Raw genomic sequence first — 13933 nt, 5'->3', positions numbered from 1 at the left:
TGCAGTGGGAAAGCAAAGGATAGGTGGTGATGAGCTACCAGACAGCTCCCGCAGCCAAATCAATGGGGTGTACAATGCGGTGTCTAAAAGAACGCTGGCTATGACACACAGTTTAACAACCTGGAGCTGTGATCCTGACTCAGTGGGGTGTCACTAATAAGTGTCACTGAAGTAAGAAGGAATGATCAAACTCCAGCAGGCAGAGGAAAAGGTCCGGCAGAGCTAAGCAGTCAAGATGTGTGACTTCACCAAGGACCAGACTGCAGAATTCAAGGAAGACTTCCAGCTGCTTGACCGAACAGGTAATGGCAAGATCCAATACAGCCAATGTGGGGATGTGATGAGAGCCCTGGGCCAGAACCCCACCAATGCCGAGGTGCTCAATGTCCTGGCGAATCCCAAGAGTGATGAGATGAATGTGAAGATACTGGACTTTGAGCACTTTTTGCCTGTGCTGCAGACTGTGGCCAAGAACAAGGACCAGGGCACCCATGAGGATTATGTTGAAGGCCTTCAGGTATTTGACAAAGAAGGGAGTGGCACAGTAATGGATGCTGAAATCCGGCATGTCCTTGTCACGCTGGGTGAGAAGATGACAGAAGAAGAAGTGGAGATGCTGGTAGTAGGGCACAAGAATAGCAATGGTTGTATCAACTATGAAGAGCTCATCCGTATGGTGCTGCATGGCTGAGGACATTCCCAGTATCCCCAGAACCCCATGCCTTTCCCTGTGTGAGACTTTTTGCATCTAGCCCCGGAGGCCTCCTAGGCTGTCTTGTCACAGCACCTCTCCCATCTTTTCTTTCTTGGATGATGTTTGCTGTCATCATTCACCAAATAAATTTGCTCTTTGTGCCCCCCAACAAAAAACAAAAAAACAAAAAAACTCCAGCAGCCAAATTCAAGTGCAACAGAAAGAAAAATATCTGTGTACTAAAGGATTTCAAGCTGAATGGGAGTCAGGACTACCGTGTTTCCATCTAAGGCAGCTCATTCTCAGATGCTGTGAGGAGTTGGCATATTGTTAGTCATACTGCACTGACAGTCTCTACTGTGTACAAGCTTCTGCCCTCACCACCCAGTTTTCAACAGGGCTCCAGAGCAGATGGGATTCAGAGATTGAGAGGTACAAAGTTTGACATATAAGACAAATAGGCAAAATTTAAAATTAACCAGTATTATTCACACAAGGAAAAGTAGAGCACACTTCAACAACAAGCTTTAATTGCGTTTGGACCAAAAGATCAAGGATTTATGGGGGAACATAGAAGTACATGGTCAACAAAATCAAGATCAGTCCTACTGCATGTTTTTAGTGCCCTGCCTATTGGTTCCAGTACTGCTTTCCCAGGAGAGAATGATGCCTCCTTCACTAGCTCTATTTTGTTTTTAGAACAGCACATACAGTAAGGATACAATCACTGAAATTTCTTATTGCAATAAAGAAAACATGCCTGGAAATGGAAGCAAAAAGTAGAATGAAAAAGAAAGGCATGGTTGGATGAATAAAGTTGTTTTATATTCCACCATCTTCCATAATGGTCTTTGGCCACTAGGGCCAATTGCAAATGACTCTAAAAGTCATAAATCACAATCACCCCCCTCCCAAAATAGATACTAACAAAATTTGGAGGCAGTTATACAGCCACGAAAGATCAATATATTACATGAAAGTCTTCTAAATATCAAAAAGGATGACTAAAGACAACAGCAAAATATCATAACTTTGCTCCTTACCTTTAAATCTTTAAAAATTTTATTTTCTGACATCTTCCAAAAAGTGAATTGATACTTATAAAAATGAGGTCAGGTTTGTAACTAAGAAATAATTTAAAAGGTCTGTTCACATGGCAAACATCCACACACTATCTACTGGGGGGGACAGAAATGGATGGAGGTTTCTCATGTATTGTTAGAGTCAACATAATGGAAAAAATAGAAATAGAGATTTGTAAGATAATAGACAATGAGTTCTTCTAAAGCAGGGGTCAGCAATTCTTTTCTGTAAAGGGCTCCATAAATACCTTAGAATTTGTAGGCCACATGATTTCTATCACAATAACTCAACTCTGTCACTGTAACATGAAAGAAGCCATGGACAGTATGAGTATTGGTATGTTCTAATAAAACTTTATTTAAAAACTAGGCACAAGTAGTATTTAGTCTGAGGGCCATAGTCTGCTGACCCCTGCTCTAGAGTATATTACTAACCACCTTCCTATTAAGTGAACTATGTCAAACAACTATTTTACCAAATCCAGCCCTGAGAAGGTATCAGTCCTCAATGCCATATCAAAAGCCATGAGCACTCATATCTCATAACACACTAGTTTTTTCTTTAAGATTTCTTAGAAAAAACAGGAAACCCTCCTTCTTCATGTTTATATACACATTTCACTGGTTTACATAAGCTTAGAAAGCATAATATCAAAACCTTAAAATAAAACATACAAATGAACCGGGGGGAAAAGAAGACACAACAATCACAAAAATTCCTTGAGCTTGTTAAGACAAGTGAACAGATATGATGTTTGGGGGAGGGGAGAGAAATAGGGAGAGGGAGGGAGAAAAAGGAGGAATTGGTAAAGGGACATGAAAATCAACTACATTGTATATTGATAAATTAAAATTTAAAACATAAATAAATAAATACCTTAAAATAAATGAAAAATAAAGACTATAAAATAGAACTCTTAGGGTAAGAAAATCCAGTCTATGTGACTGATTCAAGCATGATTCATCCCAATATAACAAAGAATTATTCAATCTAAAACACTCAGGCAAGACAATTTTTCTCCTTCTTTCAATGGCAACATAATAAATAAAAAACCACTAAGAATTAGACACAAATGCAGGCTCCATCTTTAACAAAATAGATAGCCCATTGTAACCTTGAACCATCATGTATGAGAAAGGGCTGCCAAATTCAGGCCAGATGAAAGAGTGGAGTGGGAAGATGCCAAGAAAGGATGCCTGTGGCTACAGACCTCAGACAAAGCTGGCAGCATCCATTTCTCCAAGAGGTGGCAAACTCTGGGAGGGAACACCAGCAATCCCTTTTTTGTAACAAACAGAATGGAGTAGGCATACTGATGGCAAGAGCTTCCCTATTCCTAATCCCATTTGACAAAGAAAAGGCAGGGCTGAATGAGAAATCAGGAAACAGTCTGTCAGTGAGTGGGGCAGGGTGACTACAGGAGAATATTTGCATTGATCACCGTCTTACAGTGTGAATCTCTGCTGACTATGGAGAACTAAAGATTAAAATCACACACACACACACACACACACACACACACACACACACACAGTATGATCAGAAAATTGGCCAAATCAGACATACATCCACTAGACAGGACCAGGTTCTGGTCCTATAGGACCTATGAAGAAATGCTCTAAGAAAAAGAGAAGGCCAGAACAGACCCCAAAAAACTGGCAAACCAAGAATATTTCCCCATTCCAAAAAAATTCCATGGAGATTAAGACTTTGATCAAACATATTACATGAATGTAAAGCAATCTCCTATGTAAACAAGAGCTTGAAGCTGTGATTCTAAAGTAAGATTAGCAGGGACATAAGAAAGAGATGTAACAGGAGCTGGCTCATGGTAAATAACAAAAATTAATCACAGAAATGTAGGCCACACTGGAAGCAGCAAGAAGAACAGACAGTGTTAGAACACAGTAAGAGACAAAGAGGACAGGTTTGAGAAAAGTGAGTGTATTAATCCATTTCTGTTGCTTAAAAACACACAGACCTGGGTGATTTATAAAGAAAATGAAATTTACTGCTTACAGTTTCTGAGGCTTGGAAACCCACAGTCCAAGGTACACATCTGGTCATGGCAGCAGTGATCACTCACACTGCAAGATGGTGGAAGCAGAGAGAGAAAGAGACACTCTTCTCTCTTCTTTTAAAGTCCTCAGAACAGTGCCCCTAACCACCATTTTTAACCCACTCACTACCTCATGGTCCTACAATCCAATCTCTCCAAGGCTCCACCTTTCAATTACCATAATAGGATTTCCCACCCTCAACAGTTACAGTGGGGACTAAGTTTCTAATACATGAAACTTGGGGGACACAATTCAAGCTTCAACAAGTTTTGGGGGGACATGATTCAATCCACTACATTGAGTAAAAGTAAAGGTGATTAAAGGCAATATGACATACTTATAATTGGTGCCTCTAAGAAGAAGATAAAAGTAATAAAAAGAAAATATTTTAAAACAATTCAAGAAAATTTTTAGAAACATGCAAGAATTTCATCTATGAATGAAACGGGCATATGATGTTCCAGGGAAACCTGACACAGAACAACCAACAGTAACACACATTCTGGTAAATTTACTGGACATCCAAAGCATGAAACAAAGGAACAACAACAAGAGTCCTTTGAGCCTTTGAGCATCCAGACAAAAGGCTTAAGACACCTAAAAAAGGAAAAAAGGGTCACTGAATTCAGACTTTTCCACTGCCAAATTCAACCTCAGAAGATGGTTAAGTCAATACCAACAGTGCTCAAGAAAGAAAATATGACCTAAGAATTTTAGACTGACCAAATGTTGTTCAAGTATAAATAGAGAAATGTCTTTAAACCATTAAGTACTCATGGAATATGGTCCCATGACTTTCTTTCTTTTCTTTTTTGATGGGGGGTGGCTGGGCAATACAGGGATCAACCCCAGACCTTGGTGTTATCAGCACCACACTCTAACCAACTGAGCTAACTGGCCAGCTTCACAACTCAGTTTTGTTTTTTTTTTGTTTTGTTTTTTTTTAATTAATTAATTTATTAAATTTTTTTAACCAGTACAACACAGGTTTTATTTTTTTATTTTATTTATTTTTTTTAAATTTTATTTTGTCGATATTATTTGTAGCTGATTATTGCTCCCCATCACCAAAACCTCCCTCCCTTCTCCCTCCCCCCCTCCCCCCCAACAATGTCCTTTCTGTTTGCTTGTTGTATCAACTTCAAATAATTCTGGTTGTTATATCTTCTTCCCCCCCCCCCGGTTTGTGTGTGTGTGTTTGTATGTGTGTGTGTGAATTTATATATTAATTTTTAGCTCCCTCCAATAAGTGAGAACATGTGGTATTTCTCTTTCTGTGCCTGACTTGTTTCACTTAATATAATTCTCTCAAGGTCCATCCATGTTGTTGCAAATGGCAGTATTTCATTCGTTTTTATAGCTGAGTAGTATTCCATTGTGTAGATGTACCACATTTTCCGTATCCACTCATCTGATGATGGGCATTTGGGCTGGTTCCAACTCTTGGCTATTGTAAAGAGTGCTGCGATGAACATTGGGGAACAGGTATACCTTCGACTTGATGATTTCCATTCCTCTGGGTATATTCCCAACAGTGGGATGGCTGGGTCGTGTGGTAGATCTATTTGCAATTGTTTAAGGAACCTCCATACCATTTTCCATAGAGGCTGCACCATTTTGCAGTCCCACCAACAATGTATGAGAGTTCCTTTTTCTCCGCAGCCTCGCCAGCATTTATCGTTCATAGTCTTTTGGATTTTAGCCATCCTAACTGGGGTTAGATGGTATCTCAATGTGGTTTTGATTTGCATTTCCCGGATGCTGAGTGATGTTGAGCATTTTTTCATATGTCTGTTGGCCATTTGGATATCTTCCTTAGAGAAATGCCTACTTAGCTCTTTTGACCATTTTTTAATTGGGTTGCTTGTTTTCTTCTTGTAAAATTGTTTGAGTTCCTTATATATTCTGGATATTAATCCTTTGTCAGATGTATATTTTGCAAATATTTTCTCCCACTCTGTTGGTTGTCTTTTAACTCTTTTAATTGTTTCTTTTGCTGTGCAGAAGCTTTTTAGTTTGATATAATCCCATTTGTTTATTTTTCCTTTGGTTGCCCGTGCTTTTCGGGTCGTATTCATGAAGTCTGTGCCCAGTCCTATTTCCTGAAGTGTTTCTCCTATGTTTTCTTTAAGAAGTTTTATTGTCTCAGGGTGTATATTTAAGTCCTTAATCCATTTTGAGTTGATTTTAGTATACGGTGAGAGGTATGGATCTAGTTTCATTCTTCTGCATATCGATATCCAGTTATCCCAGCACCACTTGCTGAAGAGGCAGTCCCTTCCCCAGTGAATAGGCTTGGTGCCTTTGTCAAAGATCAGATGGCAGTAAGTGTGTGGGTTGATTTCTGGATTCTCTATTCTATTCCATTGGTCAGTGTGTCTGTTTTTATGCCAGTACCATACTGTTTTGGTTATTATAGCTTTGTAGTATAGCTTAAAGTAAGGTAGTGTTATGCCTCCAGCTTTATTTTTTTTGCTGAGCATTGCTTTGGCTATTCGTGGTCTTTTATTGTTACATATAAATGTCTGGATAGTTTTTTCCATTTCTGAGAAAAATGTCTTTGGAATTTTGATGGGGATTGCATTGAATTTGTATATCACTTTGGGTAGTATGGACATTTTCACTATGTTGATTCTTCCAATCCAAGAGCATGGAATATCTTTCCATCTTCTTGTATCCTCTCTAATTTCTCTCAGCAGTGGTTTGTAGTTCTCATTATAGAGATTTTTCACCTCCTTGGTTAACTCAATTCCTAAGTATTTTATTTTTTTGGTGGCTATTGTAAATGGGCAGGCTTTCTTGATTTCTCCTTCTGCATGTTCACTATTGGAGAAAAGAAATGCTACTGATTTTTGCGTGTTGATTTTGTATCCTGCTACTGTGCTGAAATCATTTATCAATTCCAACAGTTTTTTTGTAGAGGTTTTAGGCTGTTCGATATATAGGATCATGTCATCTGCAAACAGGGACAGTTTGACTTCATCTTTTCCAATCTGGATGCCCTTTATTTCCTTCTCTTCTCTGATTGCTCTGGCTAGTACTTCCAACACTATGTTGAATAGGAGTGGTGAGAGTGGGCATCCTTGTCTAGTGCCTGTTCTTAAAGGAAAAGCTTTCAGCTTTTCCCCATTCAGGATGATATTGGCAGTGGGTTTGTCATATATGGCTTTAATTATGTGGAGATACTTTCCCTCTATACCTAACTTATAGAGGGTCTTTGTCATGAATGAGTGCTGAACTTTATCAAATGCTTTTTCAGCATCTATAGAAATGATCATATGGTCCTTGTGTTTGAGTTTATTAATATGGTGTATCACATTTATTGATTTGCATATGTTGAACCAAACTTGCATACCTGGGATGAATCCCACTTGATCGTGATGAATAATTTTTCGTATGTGTTGCTGTATTCTGTTTGCTAGTATTTTAGTGAGGATTTTTGCATCTATATTCATCAAGGATATCGGCCTGTAGTTTTCTTTTTTGGTTATATCTTTACCTGGTTTTGGTATCAGGATGATGTTTGCTTCATAGAATGAGTTTGGGAGATTTGCGTCCGTTTCAATCTTTTGGAATAGTTTGTAAAGAATCGGTGTCAATTCCTCTTTGAATGTTTGGTAAAATTCTGCTGTGAATCCATCTGGTCCTGGGCTTTTCTTTGTTGGGAGCCTTCTGATAACAGCTTCAATCTCCTTTATTGTTATTGGTCTGTTCAAATTTTCTACGTCTTCACGGTTCAGTTTTGGGAGCTTGTGTGTGTCCAGAAATTTATCCATTTCCTCCAGATTTTGAAATTTGTTGGCGTATAGTTGTTTATAGTAGTCTCGAATGATTCCTTGTATTTCAGATGAATCAGTTGTAATATCGCCTTTTTCATTTCTAATTTTTGTTATTTGAGTCTTCTCTCTTCTTTTTTTTGTTAGCCATGCTAATGGTTTGTCAATTTTATTTATCTTTTCAAAAAACCAACTTTTTGATTCGTTGATCTTTTGAATTGTTTTTTGGTTTTCAATTTCATTCAGTTCTGCTCTGATCTTAATGATTTCTTTCCGTCTGCTAACTTTAGGATTGGATTGTTCTTGTTTTTCTAGTTCTTTAAGGTGAAGTGTTAGGTTGTTCACTTGCCATCTTTCCATTCTTCTGAAGTGAGCATTTAATGCAATAAATTTTCCCCTCAATACTGCTTTTGCAGTATCCCACAGGTTTTGGTATGATGTATCATTGTTTTCATTAGTTTCAATAAACTTTTTGATTTCCTGCTTGATTTCTTCTTGGACCCATATGTCATTAAGTAGAATGCTGTTTAATTTCCATGTGTTTGTACAGTTTCCAGAGTTTTGTTTGTTATTAATTTCTAGTTTTAATCCATTGTGGTCTGAGAAGATACATGGGATAATTCCAATTTTTTTGAATTTATTAAGACTTGATTTGTGACCTAATATGTGATCTATCCTGGAGAATGATCCATGTGCTGATGAGAAGAATGAATATTCTGAGGTTGTTGGGTGGAATGTTCTGTAGATATCTGCCAATTCCAATTGGTCTAGAGTCTTGTTTAGATCTTGTGTTTCTCTACTGATTCTTTGCCTAGATGATCTGTCTAATATTGACAGTGGAGTGTTCAGGTCCCCTGCTATTATGGTATTAGTGTCTATTTCCTTCTTTAGGTCTAATAGCGTTTGTTTTATAAATCTGGCTGCTCCAACATTGGGTGCGTACATATTTATGATTGTTATGTCTTCTTGATGGATCAGTCCTTTTATCATTAAGTAGTGTCCCTCATTGTCTCTTTTTATGGTTTTTAGTTTAAAGTCTATTTTGTCAGATATAAGAATAGCCACTCCAGCTCGTTTTTCTTTTCTGCTTGCATGGTAAATCTTTTTCCATCCTTTCACTCTTAGTCTGTGTGAATCTTTATGGGTGAGGTGGGTCTCTTGTAGGCAGCATATAGTTGGGTCCTGCTTTTTGATCCAGTCAGCCAGTCTGTGTCTTTTAATTGGGGAATTTAAGCCTTTAACATTAAGAGTTGTTATTGAAAGGTGTTGATTTATTCCTAGCATTTTATTGGTTGTTTGGTTGTCTTAGGTGTCTTTTGTTCCTTGCTTTCTGATTTACTGTTTGGTTTCTTTGTTTGTTGGTTCCTTAGGTTGTAGATAGTGTTTTTGTTAGCTTGTTTTCTCTTCATGAATGCCATTTTTATTGTACTAGCGGGTTTAGATTTTTCTTAGGTTTTTATGGCAGTGGTAGTTATTTTTCAGGAACCAAACCCAGTACTCCCTTGAGGATTTCTTGTAAGGGTGGTCTTGTGGTAGTGAACTCCCGCAGTTTTTGTTTGTCTGAGAAATATACTATTTGCCCCTCATTTCGGAAGGATAGCCTTGCGGGGTAGAGTATTCTTGGCTGGCAATCTTTGTCTTTTAGTATTTTGAAAATATCATCCCATTCCTTTCTAGCTTTTAGGGTTTGTGATGAAAAGTCTGATGTTAACCTGATTGGGGCTCCCTTATAGGTGATTTGACGCTTCTCTCTTGCAGCTTTTAAGATTCTCTCTTTGTCTCTGAGTTTTGCCAATTTGACTATGACATGTCTTGGAGAAGGCCTTTTTGGGTTGAATACGTTTGGAGATCATTGAGCTTCCTGGATCTGAAGATCTGTGATTTTTCCTATACCTGGGAAGTTTTCTGCCACTATTTTGTTGAATATGTTTTCAATGGAATCTCCATTTTCCTCCCCTTCTGGAATACCCATGACTCGGATATTTGAGCGCTTGAGGTTGTCTGATATCTCTCTCGGATTTTCTTCCATGTCCTTGATTCTTTTTTCTTTCTTTTTGTCTGCTTGTGTTATTTCAAACAGCCCATCTTCAAGTTCAGAGGTTCTCTCTTCAACTTCGACAAGCCTGCTGGTTAAACTCTCCGTTGTGTTTTTTATTTCGTTGAATAACTTCTTCAGTTCAGCAAGTTCTGCTACATTTTTTTTCAGGACATTGATTTCCTTGTATATTTCCTCTTTCAGATCCTGTATACTTTTCCTCATTTCATCATGATGTCTAGCTGAGTTTTCTTGTATCTCATTCAGTTTCCTTAGAATTATCACTCGAAATTCCTTGTCAGTTATTTCAAGGGCTTCTTGTTCTATAGGATCTAGAGTATGAGATTTATTAACTTTTGGTGGTGTACTTTCTTGATTTTTTGTATTTCTGGTGTCTTTTTTTTGGTGTTTATTCATTGTGGCAGGGGGTTTCACAGTCCACCGGTTTAAGACTAATGACTAACTAGGATGTTGCTGTGGTTGCCAATTTGGTATGGCTCCCGCCGTGACTGCTCAGTTGGCCTCTAGTGTCTTGTGTGTGTGGTTGCCTCGGGTCTTGGGCTTCTCCGGGGATCCACCTTTCTGGTCAGCTTGTACTCTGCTGGGCTGGTGGATCACGTACCACAGGGTGTGTGATCTCTGTTGAGCTTTCACTTTCTGTACAGGACTTCTCCCCGTTCCGTGTGCTCTGGCCCAGGCTGTTAGATCGTGCAGTGGCGACCCCACCGGGTGTGTGGTTTCTGTCGAGTCTCCGCCTCCCTGGCCGCACGTCTCCCCCCTCTGTGCACACTGTGCTGGGCTGGGGTGTGTCTTCTGCACCCCTCGTCTATCAGCTGGGCCTTCAAGACCCTGCTCAGCACCGCCTCGCCCAGGAAGTCTACCAGGTTTCTGCTAGGCACAGACGACCGGTCTCTCTGGATGCCTTTGTAGCACTGTGTAGATCTTTCTCGGGTCTTGTTCACCTTTGTATCCCCCCGGTATAAACCGAGCCTAGTGCCCGCCTGCAGTCTGCTCTCCGGCAGGTTCAAGCGGACCTGGGAACTCTCCTACCACACTATTCCCAACCAGAAATTCGTTAGGCTTTTTTCCAAACTGGTGGTCGCAGAGATGGTATCTGCCTCCCAGTAACAGGAAGTTTACCGGGCCGGAGTCCAGGGTGTGGTGGAGTGACAGTCGGCCCGCCCATACTTCCTAGCCCTCCCAACACTGGTCGGGACGCCCCACACCCCCAGCCCCGCCAGAGAACCGCGGAGGGAGTGGGAGAGGAGGCCGGCCCGCAGGCTCCGGAAAGCCCCGCGCCAGGCCAAGCAAATGGGCTCAGTGATGGCCGAGCAGGGCGGAGCTGCCCGCACCTGGGAAAATGGAGGCAGCACCGGGGCAGTGAGTGGCCTGGTGGTGCAGGCGGGAGCCGCGTGGGCATCCACCCCCCGAACAGAGCTGTGCCAGGGATCACTCACAGTGCTGTGCCAGGTCGGGCGCTCGCTCTGTCTCTGGTTTGTTGCCTTCCGTGTTCTCGGCGCTGCTGCCTCGGGCTGTTCAGTCGCGGCGCCGCTCGGGCGCTCCCAGGAATCTTCTTTAATGCCAGCCTGAAACCTCGAATCCTGAATAGGGCAGCTGGCCGCCTTCAGTGCGGCCCCAGCCTCCGGGATCCTGGCTGCATCCACAGCAGCCCTGGCGCCGTGTTCCCTGTTTCAAGACTCGCTTTTGCAGCTAAGAATCAGTTCTTTTCCTGCTCCACACTTCAAAGCTGTTGCCTGTAAATGAGGCAGCCTCTCCTGCCGGGGGCAAAGTGGCGTTGAGCCCCCACGACCGGCCAGCAGCAGCAGTCCTCCCTTAAGAGATGGCCAGAGGAAGGTCCACAAGTTTCCCGGCTGCCTGAGGCCCAGTGGCCACCTTTTCCACCTCAGCTACTCCGCGCCAGCCGCCGCAGCCGCCGCCATCTTGAAACTTCCACAACTCAGTTTTGAAGAAACCATTAGAGAACAATCTCTAACCAACCAAGAGCTAACCAGATAACTACAGCAAAATAGATGGTATTGAGCATTTATCCCATCGAACTATAGGACGAAGACTAGAACAGATATGGGATTGTGATTGGAAAACAGGATTTAACATTATAAACCCTGGAAATGATCAGAAATGATATAATTAACAAAATTGGAAAGACAAGTAGGAAAGAAGGTAAGAAGTAATATGAGTATGATGATTTTCTCTTCCTTTACAGATATTATTAAATTGGCACATCAAATAGTAAAGGTATACAAATGCTTAAGAGTCACAGAGCTGTGAAGACCTTGATGACAGTCACAGCTCTGCACAAGCAGTTCATGTTACATTTTCACAGTGCATTAGCAGATGAATTATTTTATCCAAACACATTATAGCCTTCGACTTTTCTTTATGGCAAATGATGTAGAGAAGAGCACTTGATCTGTGTAGAAAAATTATCTGGAAACAAGCTACTGAAACACAATTAAAATGAATTTTGATGGAAATGGTAAAAGCAGGGAAACTCAAACTCTGGAATGAAGATATTACACATAGAAGTCAGGGCTTTTATGAGTTACTAAAAATGTAGCTTCCAAAAATATTGCTACAGTTTTAGGCCTTGAAAATTTATACATAAATGAAAATTTTCATAAATATCTTTATTAGAAAAAGTAAGAATTTTATTTGTTTTATAGTGAGCACAAGTTTTAATAGAATAACCAGCTGGTGGTTCATGAGATGTAAAGATGTCAGAGCTGCCAATTTAAGGAACCCTGTGTTAGATGTGAGAAATACTAATAAGTTGTTGGTAAAAATATAAATTAGCATATTATTTTAGACAGATATTTGGTGATATCTTTGAAATTTAGCACCGGCGATCCTGATACTTTATTTAATCTCTTAATCAAAAAGAGACCAGTTAAACAAATTATGGTATATCCATCAATAGAATTCTATCACCAATCTATATATTTTCAAATTAGAAATGTAATATCATATAAATCACATATATTATACCTATATGCAAACACATATATATGTAAACACACAGATGCAAAGAAGATATCTGGAATGACATAAAATATGAGTAGTATGACTAGAAGAAAAATTCTTCCACATGGTTTGACTTTTTTAGAATATGCGGCTTTTTATAGTTGAAATAAAGACCAAATTTAAGATGTACTATAAACTTTCATTTATATTCTCATTTTTAGATTCACAAAATCAAACAATATCAAAATTGGAAGGGACTAAAAAGACATCAAAGCCAACTCATGTTCAATGAATGTGCCTCCTCTAACAACCCCTGAAATGTAGTTGTCCCATCTTCTTCAACCCCTCTGTTCTAAGAATTCACAACCTCCTGGGGCCTAAGTGTCTGTGGTCCTTCCAGGAAGATCCCTAGAACCAAGTCACCTTACCATAGTCTTGTACTCCAGGGACACTGACCACTACACAAATATGAATGAAGATTCTTCTACATGGTTTGACCTTTTTTGTACTTAACACCTGTCTACTGCAGAACACCAGGGAGCAAGGGTAGCTCCATGAAAGAAGATAAATTTTTCTTAAAAAGGGCAGAAAAGGCTACAACAGAGACACTGTATGGCAGCAGTAGTAGCTTCAGTTCTCTCCCCACGAGGTTTGAAACAGGACTGACCTCTTTGGCCTAAGACTCCAGAGTCCTTCGTCAATTGGAGAGATGTGGAAATAGTAATAGGCTCAAAGAGGAGATATTGGACTTCCTGTTTTAAGAGTAGATAGGAGCTCAAATGATTCATTTTTACAAATAAAATACATGACTATCTTTTTTACTCCAAAATTGTGGAGCAGGTCCTACGAGGTATATTAAAATGTAATGTACAGACTTATCCTGGACAGCACAGTTGGTCATAATTTGAGATGGAAAACAGAATAGGAAGAGTAATTTTATCTCAATGTAGAGTATAGCCTTAGGAGAAACTAAATTGAAGTAATGTCCTGATCTATTTCAGTGGTTTCTGGGACCCCATCTGAGATATTTACAAAAGGCCTTGAGGGGCTTAACTTCCTGAATCATCAATATTAGGTAGACAGAAGGAACAATAATTTGGATTTAAAAAGTGGCCTCACAAAGGTGAGAACCTGACTTTTCTGACATTCTGGTGCACTCCCGAGGAAGACAGCACTTCATATTCATAGTGACTCATCTGTGGCTATCGAAACCATTGGAATACAGAGGAACCAGGGTTATGGTCTAATCATTTTATCCTGTCAGAATCCAAGACTTCCTTTCTCCCACACTACCACTCACCAC

At 40.0% G+C, this 13933-nt stretch overlaps 1 protein-coding gene across 1 annotated transcript; it reads left to right on the top strand.

Moving 5' to 3' along the window:
- Window positions 1-211: 211 nt before the first annotated feature.
- On the top strand, window positions 212-691 carry LOC134382651 (myosin light polypeptide 6-like). The gene has a single exon (XM_063103374.1). The coding sequence runs from the start codon at window positions 236-238 to the stop codon at window positions 689-691; it is 456 nt and encodes a 151-aa protein (XP_062959444.1). The 5' UTR covers window positions 212-235.
- Window positions 692-13933: the final 13242 nt, after the last annotated feature.

This window comes from Cynocephalus volans, chromosome 7, assembly GCF_027409185.1.
Source record: "Cynocephalus volans isolate mCynVol1 chromosome 7, mCynVol1.pri, whole genome shotgun sequence".
Taxonomy (NCBI): Eukaryota; Metazoa; Chordata; class Mammalia; order Dermoptera; family Cynocephalidae; genus Cynocephalus; species Cynocephalus volans.
Note: the sequence above shows the minus strand (reverse complement) of the source record. Positions and strands in the feature narration are given on the sequence as shown.